A 21547-nucleotide genomic window follows, 5' to 3' on the forward strand; every position below is an offset into this window, starting at 1 on the left:
CATATAGTCTCAAAATGTTTTGATGCACCATATCAAATCTCTTAAACGTAGAAACTTTGAAAGCTGACTATCCCAACATTTAATAGTATAGAAAAGTGAGATTGCAGTGCAAGTGCCAACCTACCAAAAGTCTAGAATCATCAGAAAAAAAGTGCAGTGTTGCTCACTAAGCCAAGGAGTGGAGACTTATGTTGGGGTCCACTTGCAATAACTCACAAGGCTTATGAGGGTCACTAAACTCCAGGGTCTTCAAACTGCTATGTCTATAGTGCAGTTTGGAAACCAAACTAATGTTGAATCATTTGAGACTATGGCCTTAGCTTATTTTTTTAAGTTCACTGTTTCTCAGAAAACAAAATATTTGCAATTAAACCTTGACTTTTCATATCTCAGGAATGGCTGATGCCACTCAGAAAGCAGGCAGTTCCTCAAAATGTCAAGTATACAGTTCGTTTATGTCAAATGTTGAACGGATGGTTTTATGACCCAGCAATAAAAGCACATGTCCACACAAAGACTTATACAGGAATGTTCATAGCAGCATTTTTCATGATGGTACCAAGTGGAAGCAACTCGAATGTCCATCAGTGGGCATTTGAATGAACAAACAAAACATGACATATGTGTAGAATGAAATATTATTTAACAATGATAATGAATGACTTATTGAAACATGCTACAACAGGAATGATCCTCAAAAACATTATGCTAAGTGAAAGAAGACCAAAGAGAACATATATGTTTATTACCTTCATTAGAAATATCCAGAGTAGGCAAATCCATACAGACAGAAAGTGTATTACTGGTTGCTAGGGACTGAGAGGAGAGGGAAACCAGGACTGCTAATGGGTACAGAGTTACTTTTAGTGATATGAAATGCTCCAAAATTAGATAGTGATGAAGGTTATGCAACCCTGTGAATATAGCAGAAACCATTTAATTGTACATTTTAAATGTGTAAATTCTGTGAGTTATATATCTTAATAAAGCTACTAAAAATGAATATAGGTTGTCTTGGTGTGATGGTACATGCTGTAATCCCAGCACTTAGGAGTCTGAGGCAGGAGGATTGTGAGTCTAAGACCACCCTGGACTACTTAATAAGGCAGTGTCTCAAAAAATAGATTGAATGGAAATAAAAATAAAAATATTTTAAATGTGAAAAGTAAAAAGTGTTTGGCAGAATATGAAATTATCCAGAAAGTCAAATTTCTTATCTTAGCCATTTTGTTTAAAAGGAGATAGACCCCTCTGAATACCTCCTTCTAAATATTACTTTTTGAGGAAAGTATCTTTAAAAACAAAAACCCACCAGAAAAATCAAAAACCTTATATGTGGGCCCTAATAAGATTAAAAAACAAAAAAAAGTCATTAGTTTTGGAGATGGTTTATGCCCTGAATCTTAGACTGGTTTCTGCTATGCCCTGGGGTACAGTCTGTTTTCTCTCTCCATCTTATGTCCTGTTTTCAACCAGTCCCTTGACTGTGTGTCCTTCACACATGGCCTCCAAATTCACCTTCCTCTCTGCTAAACAGGATCTGACAATGCTTTTTATTCATCCTTTCCTCCTCCTCTTCTTCTTCTTCCTCCTCCTCCTCGCCATGTATTTTCTGTGGACCAAGTATTGTCCTAGTCATTTTCTAACTTAAAAAAAAATCATCATTTTCTAACCTCAGAGAGCTTTTTTTCATTATTAGAAATTCAAGCCAGTGGGCAGGAGACATGTAGGGAAGTATATTTTACTGCAATGAGTTCTCTCACATACTGACATTTAAACAACAACATTTGGCCCCAAACATAACATTCTTCATTTGTTGCTTCTTGCTATTTTTTTTTTTTTGAGGCAAGTTTCTCTGTATAGCCTAGGCTAGCCCTGAACTCATGAATATCACTTAAAAAAAAAAATAGCAGTGACAGGATTCTACTTAAATCTTGAGTGGAAACTGAGGGCATAGCTCAAGTGGTAGAGCACTTACCTACCTAGAGCTGAAGCCCTGAGATCAAGTTCAAACCACATACCACCAAAAAAACAAAACCAAACAACCATGAAGTGGTTGAATTTAGTTTCTTCTGCATATTTATAACTGTTTTTGATTTCAGGGCTGTGAAAAAGACTCACATGCCCTTAGTTATCACGTGTTCCAGTGCTATCTCAAAAGTTCAGTTTCAAAAGAATTCTCCTTCTGAGGTTGTGGTCTTCTCTTGTTATTTTTATTTACTGATTACCTCCAGTGGCCTAGGTACCATGGTGTGTATAGATGATACAAGAAGACAGACCTGACTCCTCCACCCCCATGGAGCTTGCATCCATCTTTGGGCTACCTTAATTCCATCCACTGTGAAATTTTATCCCTTTAACATCATGAGAACAAGTTCTGCTGGGAGGGCAACCAAACTCAGAGTGGCACAAGGAAAGCATAAACTCATCTAAGTCTTTTAGTTTTCACTTGTGAATTTATTTCATTCCAGCAGCTGGCTACAGAAGCCCAAGAAACAATTGGTTTTGTCACAGAATTAAAGAGAGTAGCATGCGTATAGATCAGAGAACCAGAAGCAAATGAATATAGGATAGAGTGCTGAAGCTTTATGGTGTGGTCAAGCCCAGAGGCAGAGAGGTGTTAATGAGAGGGAGGGGGTGTGGCTCACTGAGGCCAGAGGAAGAACAGAGGCAAAGAATTCTCCTCAATTCACTTTCTCCCCCAAAGAAAAGCCACCTTTGTTTACAGTCTGCAAATTTGGAAAGGAAAAGAAATACATTCTGTTTCAAACTATAAGCAGTTATTTACATTTTAAAGTATTTAAACTTGCTATATCAAAATTCTTTTATGTTCTTGTGGAAAATATAATGCTATGCTTCATCCAATTGTATTTTGCCTTCTGCTATGAATTATTCAGAGCATCCTCTCATTTAACTCTATACTAAAACATCATTAGAGGTTATCTAATAGCTAGCTCATAATTTCATTCCCCCATTGAGGCTTGTGGGCCAATTTTTACCCTGTTATACTCTCTAGAATAATGAAACTAATTTGGGATCTTGCTGTGGAATTAAATGCTCATACAGATCCCACCCCCTCTGAGACCATAAACATCTGCCATAACATCTCTTATAGCCGAATAACCTTCCCATTACCAGTGCAACTGGAAAACTGTAGGTGGACTAAAAGAGTTTAGGTCCTGGCAGAAATGTCCAAGTAAATACTGTGTTGTCTTTCATTTGCAGTCTAAGAAATTTGAGCACCAATTAACCATTCCATTATATTAGATCTTCCATTATTTCTTCTAGTCTTGAGGGTAAAACTGTAACTAGGCAACTATTTAGATTATTAGGAATTTCACACCAGTTTTCAGATAATCATACACCTTTGGAAGAAGCATTTATAACTGACACCTCACCTATGCTGGCCCTCACTGTATTTGACCACTTTGCTAAATCCTTTATATGCCTCACCTCTCAGAGTCTTCACACTGAGCCATCAATCCCATTTTACAAATGGGAAAACTGAGGTAAATAAATTGTCAAGCAATATTACTTATCTAATAAAAAAGCACAGCCAAGATACTAACCCAGGCAATCTGACTCCATCACTTCTGTATGTGCCCACATACTGCTTCTTAATGATCTTCTATGACCCTACACTTTGGGTATGGAGCAGACAAAAAAAAAAAAAAGTAACAGTAAAAGAATTAAAGTAGAGTTAAATCCCAAACAAAGCAAAGACCATTGAGAGGTGGTGAGAAGGAACATATTTTAGACAGAGTGGTCAGGAAAGACTTAGAGCACGTTTCAAGGTAGAACAATCTATGAACTAGCTAACATGACAGAAAGGACAATGTAGATAAGGTATTCATTTTGGGAGAAAAGAAGTGGCCCCATAACTGGACAGATGGGTATTTACGCAAGGGCTCAAAGTAGTAGGAAAGTAGGTAAAAGCTATGATACTGTGTGTCTCCAGTCCCTCCCACTCATTCATCAAGCACTTCACCTCTTGTCCTATCTCTTCCCCCCAGTCTGTCCCACCAATTTTTTGCCCATGCTGACCTTGAACCATGATTCTCCCAATCGGTGCCTCTCAAGTAGCTGGAATTATAGGTATGAACCATTGTACCTAGCCCCTGTCACTTTCTTTGAGACTGCCTCTCTCTCTAAACCCTTGCTGCAGCATCCTCCTCTTCCTAACTCCCTTGCTAGAGACATCCCTTACATGTCCCTTTTCTGCACTCTCACTTTGATGACCTCTCTATCCAGACTCTGGTACACTAAGCAATCCTTTTGTACCTGTTAACAACCCCACTCTTTGTCCACTCTCTGGGCAGCTGCTCCTCCTCCCATCCTTCTCAACTTTGGTCAACCCCCTGACCTTGCCCCATCCCAGTTTTGTTAGCAGAGAATCTTGGATCCTGCACTTCTGAGAAAATCCAGACCATAATAAATGCACTTTTACTTCTCACATCCTTTCATAATCATTATTTTAATCCTTACTTACATCCCCATCCCTTTATTGGTCTCTGATCAATGGATTTCTTTTCCCAACTAAAGCAATTGTGTGTGTGTGTGGTACTGAGGCTTGAACTTGGGGCCATGTGCTTGCTAGGCAGGTGCTTTTCCACTTGAGCCACACACCCCCAGCCCTAAAGCAAATCTTTTTTCCTAAACTCCTGATAATATTTTCCACCTATTCCATGATCCTTGTCTTTTAAATATTCTTCCTGTGTCATGGCTCATTTCTCTAAGCATCTCCTGTATTAAAACTCTTCCTCCTTGATTACTGTGTTTAGGGAAACATAAATAATAAATAATAATAATAAATAATTTGAGTTCATTGTCTCTACTTTTATTTTTTTTAACCTACCATTCACTCAGTGTGTTTGCAGCTGGGCTTCTGTGCTCATCATCGAAACAAGTCAGGCCAAAGCCATTTACCCATACCCAGTCACTAACTCCAGTAGACTCCTTTTCTTTTTACAAATCTCTCTGCAGACATTATCGGTCATTTTCCCTTCCCTTGGCTTCGCCAACATTATTGTCTCCTGGCTCTTTGCCTACTTTTCTGAGTCTTCCTGCTTGGTTTCATTTGGATGCTTCTTTTTCTCATGTTACCATTAAATGCTAATGTATTTCAAAGATCTGTCCTTGACCATCTTTTCACTCTACACTTTTTCTTGGGGGGGAATTCATCCACTCTCATGGTTTTACCATTATGCTGATAGTTTCCACAGCAACATCTTCAAACCAGATATCTCTTGTATATACTAGATCAGTAAATCCAAATTCCTATTTGGTGCTTTTCTTTAGGTTTATTTCAAATAGTTTCAGTCCCTCAAAGTTATGAGTTGAGAGTTAGGCTCTTTGTGAACCTCTATGTAACAATTCCTACCCTTTGGGAAGATATAACGATATCATTACCAGTTAATATTTTAAAACCAATATTATAAAATTTGTTGACAATAAATCGCAAAGAAAGTATAAGGAGTGCTACTTGTGTCTCTTGTGAGTAGTAATATTATATCCCATTGCACCTACCTCAACCTGCATCCAATAAACACTTGGTTATTAATGTAGAAGTGTTTAATGTGAGGCAGATCTTTTTAGTGGCTAAAGTGATTTATATATACTAAGCAACAAATGAGAATTTATAATTAATTTTCTATACTCATAAGGGCCTAAACACATATATAGAGGTTATAGAGATTCATAAAGATCCTCTCAACTCATGTTTTTTGTGGCACTACTGACTTGTCTCATGGCCTTTGAATTGCATACTAACATAATTCTGAGAGGGTGGAGTGGGTACATTGTCTACACTAGCACAATACTGTTTTATATTAAAAAAATCATTTAGTGAGCATTTAGTAAAACTTAAAAGTTATTTCAATGGTCCTCATAGTATTTCCTAAATATTCTGAAATCATTATATCTGTTTCCTTAGGACTTTTCAGCATGGCCTGGATGACTCTGCTTCAGGTTCCTTAAAAGCATTCTTCAACCAACCATTACATTGGGTTTCTTGCATATCACATTTCTACCCTTCATTACTCAGGTGAGAACCTCTAAATGCCATATTATCTGTAATTCTGTGATTCCTTTAGAAACATTGATTTGTTTATGAAAATGCATCTTACAAAAGGAACTTAGAAGTTTCAGTAATAAGTCAGATAAGTAAAGAATATGATTTCTCTTTTTTTGAGCTCAAGGATTCAACGCACAGCCCTCATAATCATTTCACTAACTCATAGCTTTAGTGATATAGTGCAAAACAATGAAATTTTGGAATTTGGTTCCATTTTAGCTAATTGCCTAGTCATTTAAAAATTTATTCTTCTTGATCTATGACTGAGGATTTGACAGTTCTCCAGCTAATTATCAGATATAGATAGCAAAAGTGGATAATCCATTTAACTTAACTCAGAGCCGTGGTTAGAAAGTTGAGAGAGGGGTAACTTTTATAATTATGAAGGGATCTTTCATTTTTATTATTTAATTAACACCATTTTAAAACCAAAAAATCATTTAAGATGTGCAATATACTTCCAGAATAATCTGATGACATTTTGTGGCATTTGTAGAATGGCAGCTTGATTCTTCATGGAATATATCATTGGAAAATGTCTTTCCTTGATACCTGGGAATAAAAATATCACATATAGCTACAGGAGATATCATTAATCCCCATGCATTCTTGATTCATCTTGGAAATACATTACCAGTGATTTTACCATTGAAGTTGACTGTTTCTCTCCCTTGAGGAATAAGAATCTCCCCATAAATACAGGGCATGAAAACCTTATACACAATAGTCTCTATAGACACAGCAAATACATACTTACTGCCTGCTGATATGTGCCTGTTTCCATATAGGTAATGGAGAATCCAAGAATTAATGGGACATAGACCTTACTTTCAAAGACATGTTGTTATTACTTTATTTACACCTAAAACTTACAACACATCAATTAATTCCTCATAATTGAATTCAAGAAACAGAATGCCTTCAATATTCTGCCATCTTACATGTAAATATACTTTTATGTCATGAGGAATTAGTGAACTCTTTTAGATCTTTTATAGTGTGAACTAAGCAAAGAACCTGTATCATTTTTTTGAGTTCCTAAGCTTCTAAACATGTTTGTTCTCCATTTATCACATTTGTTTTAGTTTATTTTCATTGCTGACTTTTATCTTTGGAAACCTTATCCTCATCAGGTGTAGCTTTGTAAGACTTTCACCTCCAGGCTTGCTCAGTCCAGCCCAGCTAGAGGTGCTGTAAGTCACTGGAAGATGAGTGTATCTTTCAACTAGCTAATTCTTAAATTTAACTTCTCTTTTCTATACCTACAGCAAATGTAAATTCAATAAAATGTTTCTGCTTCTGTTTGGCAGACAAGCTCTACTATTATCCTAACAGAAAGATTAGATTACAGGGGTGTGGAGGAGTGGTTATTCAACCTATATTGAAAACCCAATTCAATGTAAGCTTTCTGACAGTTTAGTAATATGTGTCAAGAGGTTTTAAATATCTTTGCCCTTTAACTGGCAATTCCATGTCTTGGAATCAACTACAATGACAAAGATGTTGACAAAGTTCTATATGTGAAGCTATCCAGCAAACATTATTTATAAAAGAAAAAAATGAGAATAAGTACTTTTATAGTACATTATTGGATGAATCAATTATAGGGTAAGGCATAGTGATAGACTTCTAAGAGGTCAATAAATTGAAAAAATTTAATGACATAGGGAAATCATTGTGATCTATAGTTAGGCAGGAATAGTAGGTTAGCAAATATAAAATCATTCAAGAAGCCTGGTTTTTGAAGTGGTGTGTATGAGACATGGTGCTAAAGGGCTTTCCATGCATTGTCTCTTAGCCCTCCATGAGGTTCTGTAAGGTAAGCATTCATGTGCTTCCTTTATGGAGAGAAAGACAATGTATAGGTAGCAACTCTGTAAAGGAAACAAAGCTGGGAGGTCAGGCCTATGACCCGGGCCTGTTCCATTTGAAAGTGCAAGCTCTAGACAACTGTACCTCCACCTTTCAAAGGGAAAGCAGTTGAGATTGATGTTAACAGTGTGTGTGAAAAATCTCTCCCCTGCACAAATAAGACTGTCTTGTTCAACTTTGTGTAGCCCCTGATAAATAGTGTTTGTCTCAAGAGGGAAGGGATCTAATCTGCGGATTCACCAAATTTTCTGGATGAGAGAACCTTTGTTTTCTAAGAGAGGAACAATTATCAAAAAGTGAATATAATTGAGAAGTGCTGACCTATGCTGTGCTACTTACTATCTGTAGCACATTGCAAAAATACGTCAAAAAACGAATATTGAAAAGGCATATACTGGAGAATTTATACATTTTATCTCTGGGTGGTGAGTTTGCACTAGAATTTTTTAATCTACATTTTCCAAATTTCTCACGAGTGCAACTTGATTTTATTAAAATAAGAATGAATTTTAAATAAAGCAAAAAGAAAACCCATTTTCTTTGATTGTCTTTTGGTTTAACCTACAACCTCTATATGATGAGTTCAAAACAGTAAGGATAATACACTGCATTCAAGGTCCCTAGTAGTGGTGTAGGCTAACAATGGGAGTTGATTTAGAAAGAGTAATCAGTTTCAGACTAGATTAAACTAAGGCATGTGGAGAATATATCAATCTCGGGGTTAATAGTATGACACAATACTGTGCTTTCATATAAATATTTAAGAAAGAATATTATCTTTGTCACTTAAAGTATGCTACATTGTAATGCTTTTTATTATTTTCTAAACTTTCATCTTCATGTGGTTCTTTAAGTATTTCCAAATATTTTTCAGGTCTTCCTTTGCTAAGTAGGTCATAACTGCACACTGAATCCAAGCAGCATAATCAGCTTGAGTAAACAGTCCATTCATTTTATATTGCTCATTTTCCTTTATGAGGACAACATGATGTTTTGATTTGCAGCCAATTCATTTTCAAGCATAGATATTTCTTTCTATCATTTTTTGCTTCTATTATGTTTTTACTTAATGTAAGCCTATTTTTAGATTTATATATTTTTTCCTCCCTAAATATATTAAGTTACCTTTGCCTTCATATATGCTATCCTATCCCAGTTTTTTATTTATTCAATTCACCAGGATATAGTCATTTTTTAATTTTAATTTTATTTTATAGTTTTTTCATTTACTTAAGTGTGTATACATTATTTGGCCATCCCTACCCCACCACCCACTTCTGCGCAGAACTTGTTCCAGCCTCTTGTTCTCCAATTTTGTTGAAGAGAAAACATAAGAGATAATAAGAAAATGTAGCATTTTTGCTAGTTTGAGATAAAGACAGCTATACAGATAAATTCCTAGCATTGCTTCCATGCACATGTGTATTACAACCCAAATTGGTTCTTCTCTACCAGAATCTCTTCACTACTTCCTAGTCCCCTTCACATAGTGACCTCTGTCAGTTTAAGATTACTATACTCGCTCCTCTACAGTGAACACATCAACCACATTCAAATTTTAGGTTTCCTTCCCTTTCCCTATTCTTCCCATGTGTGTTTTCCCCTTACTGTTTGACCCATGTCCAATAATATTACTGCATTTGTTTTAGGTCTATAATTTGCATATGAGGGAGAACATGTGATTTTTGTCCTTCTGAGCCTGGCTAAATTTGCTTAAGATGATGTTCTCCAGTTCCATCCATTTACTTGCGAATGACAAAATTTCTTTCTTCTTTATGGCTGAAAAAAATTCCTTTGTGTATAAATACCACATTTCTTAATCCATTGGTCAGTAGTGGAGCATCTGGGCTGTTTCCATGGCTTGACTATTGTGAATAATGTCACAATAAACACGGGTGTGCAGGTGCCTTTGTAATAACTTGAGTCACATTCCATTGGGTATGTCCCTAGAAGTGGTATTGCTGGATCATATGGCAAATATGTAGTCAGTTTTTTAACAAGCCTCCATATTGTTTTCCATAGTAGTTGTACTAGCTTACATTCCCACCAGCAGTGTATGAGGATTCCTTTTTCCCCACATCCTTGCCAACATTTTTTGATGGTGGTGTTCTTGATGGTAGCAATTCTAACAGAAATGAGGTGGAATCTTAGTGTGGTTTTGATTTGTATTTCCTTTATGGCAGGGATGGTGAGATTTTTTCATGTGTTTTTTTTTTTTTTTTTTTTTACTTTTGGACTTCTTCCTTTGAAAAGTTCTGTTTAGTTTAGTTGCCCACTTCTTTATTGGTTCATCATTGATTTGGGGGGAGTTTAGTTTTTTGAGCTCCCTGTATATTCTGGTTATCAGTCCCTTGTCTGAAGTATAACTAGCAAAGATTTTCTCTCATTCTGTGGGTGGTCTCTTCAATTTAGAGATCATTTCTTTTGTTGTACAGAAGCTTTCTAATTTCATGTAGTCCCATTTGTCTTAGTTGCTGAGCCGCTTGAGTTCTACTTAGGAAGTCCTTGCCTATACCTATTATTTCCCGTGTATTTCCTGTTCTTTCCTGTACTAACCTCAAGGTTTTGGGTCTGATAATAAGGTCCTTAATCCACTTTGAGTTGATACTAGTACAGGGGGAACAGGGGGACAAGCATGGATCTAGTTTGAGTTTTTTTCAAGCAGATAACCACTTTTCCCAGCAACATTTGTTGAAGAGGCTGTCTTTTCTCCATTGTATGTTTTTGACACCTTTGTCAAAAATAAAGTGGGCATAGCTGTGGATTCATATCCAGGTCATCTATTCTGTTCCGCTGGTCTTCATATCTGTTTTTTGTGCCAATACCATGCTGTTTGTATTGCTGTGGCTCTGTAGTATAGTTTGAAGTCAGGTATTGTGATACCTCCAGCATTGCACTTTTTGCCCAGTATTGCCTTGGCTAATCGTGGTCTTTTTTGTTTCCAAATGAACTTAAGGGTAGATTTTTCAATCTCTGTGATGAATGTCATTGGGATTTTGATGGGAATTGCATTGACCATGTAGGTTGCTTTTGGTAGTATAGCCATTTTAACTGTTAATTCTGCCAATCCATGAGCATGGGAGATCTTTCCACCTTTTGTAGTCTTCTTCAATCTCTTTCTTCAGTGGTTTATAGTTCTTCCTGTAGAGGTCATTTACATCCATTGTTAAGTTTATTCCTAGGTATTTGACTTTTTTTTGAGGCTATTGTAAATGGAATTGTTTTTCTGTATCCTTTCTCAATTTGTTCATTGTTGGTGTATAGAAAGGCTATGGATTTTTGTAAGTTGATTTTATTTTCATCAGGATATAGTCATTAAGTCTTTCAAAAAATTCATTTATAAACTTTCTCCATGTAAGCTACTGCACTAGGCATTAATGCTGAGGGAAGAGGCAGGTAATGAAGTTTGAGACAAACAAGTTACCTATTGGACCACTTCATACAATCCCATTGTCCCCTTCTTTCATATTGAGATATTCTGATTTCTTCCTGAGATATTCTTTTCCAGTTGCTATTTCTCTCTCTCCTTCATGGGGCATTTTCTTTAACCTGCCCATGAAATATTGAATACCTTTAGTGTTCTATTATATAACCATTTTTTAAAAATGATATTATTATTCCTATGACTTCCTGAGCTTCCTATTTGCCTGCTCCTATTCATACATCTAATTTTACTCTCTCCTAAGACTATAGACCTGGGGGTACCAGCCATACATCAATGCGTTATTCTACTTTTTTTTTCTTTCTTTCTTTCTTTGGTGATACTGGAGTTTGAACTTAGGGCCTCACACTTGCTGGACAGGAACTCTACTGCTTGATCCTCTCTGCCAGCTCCATTTCTACCTTCTTGACGTTTTATACATGGAGATAACAAAGATGCCTCAAAGTCAACATGACCAAAACCAAACTTAGTACATTTCTTTCCAGACTGATCCTCTTTTGTCAGTCCCTCTCTTAGCTAATGGTATGTCTATCCAGTTGTACAAGTCAGATACTTAGGAGGAAATGTAGATGCCTCCTTTTTTTTCCTTTCTCCTACATCTCCAATCCATTACTAAATCTCATTAATGTTAACATCTAAAATCCATTATCCATACCACTTTCATCTCTCTCCTTACCATTGTAATGTCCTTCTAGCTTTCCTCCCATGTACATATTGAGTTCCATTTCCAGTATTCTCCAAAGTATAGACATAATTTTCTCAAGCCCAAATTCATTTTCATAATTCCAATTTTATTACATCATACCACAGCTTCCAACCCTCCCATGAATTCTCCTGTGCCTTTAAATTTATGAAAAGAATAAGATGGGTATGGCCTATAATATCTATGTATATGTGACTTTTGCCTGCTTCTTTAAATTCATTCTAACATCCACTACCCTCTGAACTCTGCTTTTCACACATTAGCCTTTTACATTTCCTCCTCACTCTGTGCTCCTTTCTACCCCCAGATTGTAAAAACACAAGCTTTTCCCTTTCCTAAACTCTCTTCCTTCTTCACTGAATGAATATCAGCTTATCTTCAGATATCAGCTCAAATGTGACTTCCGTAGGGAAGCCTTTCTTTAACCCTAAAGAATAGTTTGCTTTTTAACTACATCTCCTTTGCTTTCCTCAATTGAGTTTTCATAATTGTGATTTCATCTTTATTTTATATGATCATGTAAGCTATATATGTATCTTTCACCAAATTATATAAAAATAGAGATTATTGTGTCTCCATCATGTAGCTCATAGAAGTCAGGCAGTAAATATTACTTGACTAAATGAGTGAATGAACAAATGAGTTCACAGTAGTATTGTATCAGATAAATGCCCTGTCAAATATTTTGAACATTTGATTTTGAGTGGTAAAGCTCAGGCATTGAAAACATAATCTTGATGAGGAAGTGACTTTTAGTATCCTTAGGAGAGAAAATCTAGACAGGGTGTGGGGTGAAGAGATCAAAAAGAACTGGTCTTCCAGCTGCTGCTGACAGGCAGCTACATAGGACTAAAGAAAAAGCTCAGAGAGCTTTATGCTGATAAGATGCCAAGAGTTGAGATAAAGCCTACAGCCAGGGGAGGAGTAATGAGAGCTTTTTAACACCAGAGCTCTTAAGTGGCTGTTTCAGAGTGTGGATGGACAAGCTGGAACTTTGAATTGATTTTCACAGGGAAATCAGTGTCTATGGTGCGCTTACTGAAAGAAGTAAAGATGCCAGCTGAACTAGATACTTCATATACCTATCTATCTTAAGCTTTGTATCTTTCCTTTTCTATTATGACTGAAAGAATTACATAATTAACACAGAAATGGAGCCAGCAATGTGATAATAGAAAACAACTATAGGTTTTCACATTGAAAATATGGGATTTATATACTTGTTTGGTTTTGTGGTCTTGGAAAAGTGAGTTAATTTACGTGAACTTCAATTTCACTTTCTATTTTGGTGAGGAGGTTGAGACATAAATACTCTAAAATCTTATTGACCTACTTGAAAATACCATGCAGTACCATTGTCTAATTCCTTCGTCTTAAAATGTCTTCTTCCTTTAACTTCTGAAACTCTCTCATGGGACGATCATGAGGATTAAATGTGCTAATGTACCTCCAAGGCACTTACCACTTAAGTGCTTACTAAATAATCACTTGTAACTGCTGGGTTAGTAAGGAGCTATCTGTTTCAGAAAGCAGCAGATTTTATCAATTATCTAAACATGTTAAAAGGACATACTACAAGTGTAATTAAGTGGAAGAATATTGAACTGCTTTCTCATTGACTCTCTACACTTATCAGAAGTGTGATGCTAGAGAAAACCTTTCTTGAACTCGCTGTAACAAGGTATTATCAGGTGGAGAAGGATGATAATAGTCAACAGCTTCAGAGAGATAACTTGTACTCCTCAAAAGGGATGACTGAGTGGTTCAGTGGAGTCTAGTGTCTTACTGACTCAGGTACTAGATTAGGACTTTGGAGAGAGCCCAAAACTGGTGGTTGAAATGTTATATTATTTTAAAAATTAAAATCAGACTTTAAATACCTTAGAAATGGGGTGTGTTAATTTTTGTAACATTGAAGTATGGACTTATGGATTTTGAATGTTATATTTGGGTGATTTTTATAAAATGAGTTCATTCTGCTAAAATCAAGAAATCAGCACACGTCCTCCTACGTACTCCTATCCTCTGAGTTCTTCACAGGTAGCATAGATACAATTAACCTTAAAAACACCAGACTCGTTAGAATCTCCATCTGTATGAGTGGGCAAAGCTATTTTAAAAATCAAGGCAAATTTTCTCTGTAAGTTTGCAGGTAAACATTGCCTGATTTCTACTTAATCAATTCTCTTAACTATAAAGACTGTAGAGACATGGCTATACCCATTATAGAGATTAAATATATACACATTTTTCCAGTGCTAAAACTACATATAGTTTTCACATTTTTGGTTAAAGTGATGAAGAAAATATTTTGAGGGTTTCTTTTTTCCCTGTAACTTTTTTCCTCAGGTACTAAAATTATCTTCTTGGAGAAATATTACAGAATTACTTTAAATATTTTTCTTTGCTTCTTTTCTTAGAAAGATTTTGAGGAATAAGTTATAGAAAACCAAGACCGGTTCAGTCTCCCCTCACTTTTGCTTTCCCACACTAGGGCTTTCATTCTCAGTTTCTCTTTAGTCTTCTTGCCTTTGTTCTCTGACTCACGTAACTTATGGTCTTTGGTATAAATTTGGCCCAGCAATCCACACCAAGAATCATCTGGTTGAAATCAATACTTAGGTACCTTGAACAACCTGGCTCTAAGTTAGGATGCAGTCCTTAATTCATAAACTTGATTTTGAATCAAAACCTGGTATCTCCAATCAGGAGTTTGGATAGAGCCCCAAATCCTCAATATCAGAAATACAACTTAGCCACCAAATATCCATCAGGTCGAACGGAGGAAACAACGTGAGTAATGGAATGAACATGGTGTTTGAAACCAGGAAGACCTGGGCTCAAAGTTCAGAAGTCTAATTTATTAGCTAAATGACTTTGGACTATTTTCTCAATATTCCTGAAACAAGGATTAAGATGTTTCAGTTTGGATTTTCTGAAGAAGCAGATCCTGTGACAAAAATTCAAATGAAAATAGTTTACTTTCTTAGTGGAGGGAACATTGAAAGAGGAGTGGGTTAGTCAAGCAAAGAAAGATTTGTGCAATAATTCGAGTCAACTATTAAAGGAGTGAATGGGACTTAAACCTTCTGGGAGAGTTCTGAAAACCTAGTGTTAAAAATGTATCTTTCAAGTCATTCTAGTAAAGGAGCAAGGATGCTGAGGGATTTTTACTTCAAATCCCACCAGTCATTGGTTGAGAGCTGCCACAGAGGTTTTAGTTCCCTGGCATTAACAGTCTGTCTAGCTGGAAGGTAGAGAAATGCAAGTTCTAAGCATCCATCCTCCCTTGGTTAGTCCAGTTGAACTGAGAGGATGTACGGCCATTAACAGCATCGTCTATGGTCAACCCCTGCCCCACTGAGATCACTCCTTCCTCGTGTTTAGTTCTGAGTCCTATCATGATTCCTCCAGGTGACAACTGGTCACAATATCTTTTTTTTTCAGTTTAATATGGATAAGTTAGTGAGACAAGCTAGAGCACTCCCTGCTGCAGTTATTTCTGAGTCTGTAGGTGATGCTTATCATCACATCCTTTCACCACCTATTCCATCTTCCTCTCACCAGTGGCCATCAGGTCTGCTGATTTATGTTGGTTACCCAGTGGAATCACTAAGACCTTCATCTGCAATGAGTTAAAACCCTGGTTACCATTCTCTTATCAGATTGCAGTCTCTTGTATATGGCTCTTATCAGTCATGAAAGTTTCAAGAGATGCCTTAATGAATCACCTTGCTCACAGGTCCTTTCCCTGCTCATCTCACGCAGCAGCAACCCTCGCTCCTTATGGTAATTGGGGTTATTACCCTTGCCAATATACTTACTCCTTTTGTTGCCTGATAGACTCCTGACATGGGGAGCCAAAAATGACCTAATAGCAACTGTAATTTTAGGTTTGGTGGAACGCTAAATGGTCCCCTGTTAGAGGTGTGTACACCCCATCTTACCATGGGAACCAAGGCCTCCCCTTCTATACAGTCTGTAGGGGATTATGGGAAAGAAAACATATTTGCTAAGTGGATCATCAGTAGCTTTGGTGTGAGGGGCCCCTTTTACTTTCACCTCCTGGTTTGTAGACCCATGTAGTTCATCTGTTAGGACCAAAAGTTCACTCGTTGCTTCAAAGTAAATATCAAATCCTGAAGGACAGTGCCCCAATATCGTTGCATGTAATCCCAAAACTGTGCATTTTAGACTCCATCCTAATGTTCTATTAGTCTAGCAGCTTCTCTGTGATTTATATATGTAGGATAAATGAACCCCATTGTTATGTGATTTGAGCAGTAAGTCAGCTCGTGTCAAAGTCTGAACCTCCTATGACTCATTCTCTTGGCCTGGGCCTTACAGTAGAGTTGGAAGTCAACAGAGTACTCACTGATGTAGCTAAGATTCTTTTTCCTAAACATTCTTCGTATAGTATGAGTACAAATCAAAAACTGCAGAAATTATAAGTGAACTACTTGATGAATGGAGTTAAGATTTTTCATGATGATTCTATAGACGCAGTTCGTTAGTTTCGTACATCAATAAGGTTGAACCCCATTACTACCTGGATTTGAAAAATCCTTAGGCAAAATTATGCCTCAGAAGTATAGAATTTATTAGAATATGATCTTAACTCAGCTCAGCCATAAATTCATGCAGTCTTCCAATACAAGATGCATAACTTCTGTTGGGTTTGTAAAATTTTGTTCTCTTTGTATCATAGTGGAATTCAACATGTACATATTTGATACATACATATATATAAAATTTCCCTTTCTGTCATCTTTTGAGGCTAATCTCACTTTCACAGCTCTACCAGCTCAAAGGATGAGGAAACATATGCTTTTCCATATGCCCGACACAGACTCCTCAATGCATTTATTGGTGATTGAGGAATGTTTGTGCAATTTTATTTTTCCTCATCATGAGTCATTCCACTGTACATTTCAAAATCTGTGATAAGTGGAAAGATCCGAGAATTGAGGTACATTTCAACAAACAGCTTCCCATCTGGTAAATGAGAGATTTTATTTATAACCAGGTATTCTGATACAGTGGAAAGAAATGACATTCAAATTGGTTTGTTTCATTACATGACTGAAGGGTTGAGTAAAAACAATAACCGCCTCCAATCCATTCTCCACACTGCAAATGGATCAGGAAACTCCTCTGCCTTAAAACACACACACACACACACACACAAACTCTTCAACAGGTTCAAAATCCCCACCTTGGGATAATAAGGCCGTCCATGATCCAGCTGCTATCTCCTTCTTCAGACTGTATCTCGAAGATCCACCTCCCTACAGTTCAGCCAAACTCAGTCTTTCACTTGTAGCCTTAGATCAGCACTTAACTGAAGCATAATATGAAGGTAAGAAGTGTTCGAACAGCAAATCAGTTCTAATACACAACTTACTGCTACCTATTTTCATCCACTGTGCCCTAAAGTTCCTTCTAGACGTCAGCACCTGAAGTTCTGGAAGAAGTAGAGATGGCCACTGTGTCTTTTGGCACCATTTTTGGAATTCTGCAAGAAGCAGACCAATACAGGAAAGTAATTGAGTACTCTTGGGATGCTCTGAAGTGGTGCACTTGATTCCTTAGCGTGAGGGTTAAGTAACTCTAACTCCTCTCCTCACCACCCCCACGGCAGAAGTTACCCATCTAACACTGCCCACCAGGTGCCCAAGGAGTCATCCTGTTTCCAGCTATTTTATCAGAGCTCCTCATTGGAATGCTGAGTTAGTCCAAAGTTCAAAGGCAGCCTGAAGGATTTTGTACTTCACAAGGCTATGAAACGTTACAAATGCCAAGTCAAGGGAGAAGTGCTTTGAAATTTCTTCATTTGTATCTTCAAAGCTTCTCTTTTTGCTTAAAATCAGCCTTTTGGCAAAGTGTCCTTTCTTTTCTTTTTAAGAAGACTTTGCCTACCCACTAATATGCAGGTAAGTCAATCAGCTAACATTTATAGACCCATTAACTATACTTTGTTCAGTGGTAGAAGCTTTAGGAAGTATATTCTCAGGAGGCTTGAATCTGGGTGAAGAGATAAACTTTTAATCGACGTAATAATAAAGTGCTAAACTGTGTATACTTGCCATGTTTTAATTCTAAATAAGAGAGACCACTATGAAGAGAAATTTCTAGTGAAGACTTTTCTGAGAAAGTGGGATTTTTTGCTACTAATTAACGGTTGGGTTGGGATTAAGATAAAGGGAAAGGGTTCTAGGGAGTTCATTGGATGAATTAGTGTCTTAGCTCCAACTACTGTATCGAATATGACATAGACTGATGGCATAAACATCAGGCATTAATTTCCAATGTTGGCTGGAAGTCCAACATGAGGTTCTAATAAGGGATTTCTTCCAGGTCGCCAACAGCCAATTTGTTCTTCATGGTGGAAAAAGGGCAAGTTAGCTCTTTGGCTTTTTTTTTTTTTTGGTGGTACTGGACTTTTACTCAGGGCCTCATGCACTCAACCACTTGACCTATGCCCCCAGCCCTTTTTCAGATAAGGTCTCACATTTGTGTCTGGTACCAACCTCAGACTACAATCCTCCTATATGTATCTCCCACATGACTGGGATCACAGGACCACAGGCATATGCAACCATGTCTGACTTGTTAGTTGAGATGGGGTCTTCCTAACTTTTTTCTCAGGCTGCCCTCAAACTGTGATCCTTCTGAGCTTCCCCTTCTGAGAAGCTGGAATTATAGACATGAGCTACTATACCTAACCTCAGGCCTCATCTTAAAAGGACACTAATCCCATTCATGAGGGCTCCACCCTCCTGACCCAATTACTTCCCAAGGAGCCCATCTCCAGAAGACATCACATTGAAATTAGGTTTTTGACATATGAAATTTGGGGCAATACAGACATTAAGTCCATTGCAAAGTTGACCTGTAATGCAAAGGCCTGGAGGCATGAAAGAAGAGGCTATGGTTCTGGTTCTCCCTTGCTCCAGAGAGCACTCCCTTGGCATACATTAGAATTTTTTTTTGAAACTCAGCTAGTTAAGACACAAATTTCTGGGAGCCATCTCCAGAATTTCTGATGGGATGAAACTCAAGTAATTTCACTTGCTGATGCTGCTGGTCTGGTGTGCAAACCTTAAAAACGAGGTCACCACTCAGGGAGCCATTGCTAACAACAGTGCTGCACATGGTTTCTTGGCAATACCCACTGCATTCTCTCTCCCTCTCTCTTTCTCTCTCTCTCTTTCTCTCCCCTTTCTCCCTCTCTCTCTGTTCCCTTTGAAGCACATGATCCTTCTAGTCACACCTCTGCATTTCTCCATTCATATTCTTCCTTCCCAATGCCACGCTATACTTACAATCTTTGTGGCTGCCACCGACAGTGTTAGACTATTTCCTGTCTTTGTTGTTGTTGTAAGTTAATTTGCCATAATTTTATCAGTTTTCAATTCCTACTTTACTTTCTGATAGCCTGCTGATACACAGATAAATAAAAGTGGTGACATGGGGGACCTAATTTTGATTTTCTCTTCAACACTGATGACAATTTTGCAAGTAGAAACTTATTTACCTTGGAATTATTTCTCTTTGATGAAATGATCACTTAAGTAGCTAGCAGGGTGACTGTTAGTAGCAGTTCTGATAATTGCAAGTTGATTTAAGGCTTTGTATATTAAAATAATTAGATTATGGTTGACCCTTGACAGAAGTTTGAATAAGCAAATTACAAAGAAGCCAAAACCTATTGTAACTTCTTTCCATAAATAACAAAAGGAGTTAGTAGCACATAGTAGGTACTCATTATGTTTTGGTGAATGAACAAATAAAGACATTCAAAATCAATGCATAAATGATTTTTCTTTTCTTCATGAAACAAAAATAGACACGGTATTAGGCATGGTTATTTTGTATCAGTTTTAAATTTGGCAGGCTACCAAGTGTTAATTTGCTTTTAGCTAGTTGAGATTAAATGTAATTCCTTCCCTGAGCAATCCTAAAGTAAGCAAGCACGAAAGCATTTTCAGAGTAATCTGGGAGGAATTGACATTTAAAGGAGTTAGCATTACATCTGTACTTTAAGGCTATTAATTTCATAGATAAATTAACCTCATTACTCCATCTTTATCTTGCATTTTGAAAGGACGCCATCAGCTGGAGGACTGAATGCTGAGGGTCAATTGAAACTGCTCTTATCCCAGCCAGGTTGTAACTGGAACCTTCTTCTGGAAACCCTACTGTGTAATGATGGCCTTTTACCGAGAATCTTGTTGAAGAGCTCAAGTGAGTATTTGTAGTTAAGAAGAATGTCCTTGAAAAACCCAGTTATGACTCGAATTGAATGACACTTTTTATCCTTCTCAAATACTGGCATAAGGATGTAAGTCAACCACATATATCAGTAGCCCACAAGGTCAGTGGCAGGCAAACTATTGACTCGCATTACCAACCTATTTGATTGTTTTTTCCCTCATTTTGTGAATGAGGGAACATAATATTTTGTTTGACACTGTTCTATCAAAACTACCATTAAATAGAAATGTATCAATATTCAAGATTTGAAATGCCTAAGATAATTTCTAAAGCACAAGCATGAATTAACCAATAAATAAATGAAGAGACAGAGAGGGATTGCATTAGAGCAGCAGTAGAAGTTTGAGCATGTCTGAAAGAGTGCTTATGTAGCTTGTAGGTGAGCAAACTGTAGCTTACAACAATATCCATTGGGGCCTGGAGAAGTAAATCAGGAGAGAATTATGATGGAAACTGAGGAGTAATGGATGACCATACTTCTTTAATTAGACTTTCTTTTTTCTCTGTAAATGCTATTTTAGAAAGTGGTAATATTATGTCAATATAAATTATAGCCCATTGCTTGCCGACTTCTCTGAAGAGTCTTCTAACCATTTTCATACCTCTGTTCTACACTATACACCAATCCAGATGAGTCTTCTCAATCACTAGTTTTCTCTAGCTCCCCATCACCTGCAGGATCAAATTCAGGCCCTTTCACCATTCAAAATAACCCACGTCTAGTTTGCCAACCTTTTCTCCCACATATCACCTACCCACCAGCCCTTTTCCATTCATTGTCACTGAAGCACACCTTTGGTGGAGGAAGTACACGTTGGCTTGTCCATTTTTCCTGCTTAAAAGACCTTCCCCAGACAATGTGGCCTCTTCCAGTCTGCAAAGGCTGGGTGATGCTCCAGATCTCTGGCTGTCCTGTCTCACACTGGTTTCTTTCTGCCCTAAACCTTGCAGTGTCCTTTATCTTGGCTACTTTCTTTACCCTTCCTATGCTCTGCCTTCTATTGTTATATTTAAATATGAATAAAGTAAACATCTCCAGTTCTTACCAGCCTGTTGGTGTACAAATGTGGTACACAGCATGATCTTGTCCAATCCAATCATTTCTGGTCATTTTTTGTTTCTCACATCTACTCAGGACCAGTATATTCCTCTCTTCTGTTCACCTTGGTGTTTGTTTCCT

General features: G+C 37.2%; 1 protein-coding gene across 12 annotated transcripts in view; it reads left to right on the forward strand.

The window, feature by feature from the left end:
* The window catches only part of Kiaa0825 (KIAA0825 ortholog), a 420702-nt gene that overhangs the window by 162680 nt on the left and 236475 nt on the right, over positions 1–21547 (forward strand). For all 12 annotated transcript variants that reach the window (XR_012449106.1, XR_012449105.1, XM_074077071.1 and 9 more), the window contains 2 exons: positions 5933–6043; positions 20198–20337. Coding sequence is in view for 10 of the 12 variants with exons in the window: in XM_074077071.1 (XP_073933172.1) it covers positions 5933–6043; positions 20198–20337 (251 nt within the window). In the remaining 2 variants the exon portion in view is untranslated. The remainder of the gene's footprint in view (positions 1–5932; positions 6044–20197; positions 20338–21547) is intronic.

This window comes from Castor canadensis, chromosome 6 (assembly GCF_047511655.1).
Source record: "Castor canadensis chromosome 6, mCasCan1.hap1v2, whole genome shotgun sequence".
Lineage (NCBI taxonomy): Eukaryota > Metazoa > Chordata > Mammalia > Rodentia > Castoridae > Castor > Castor canadensis.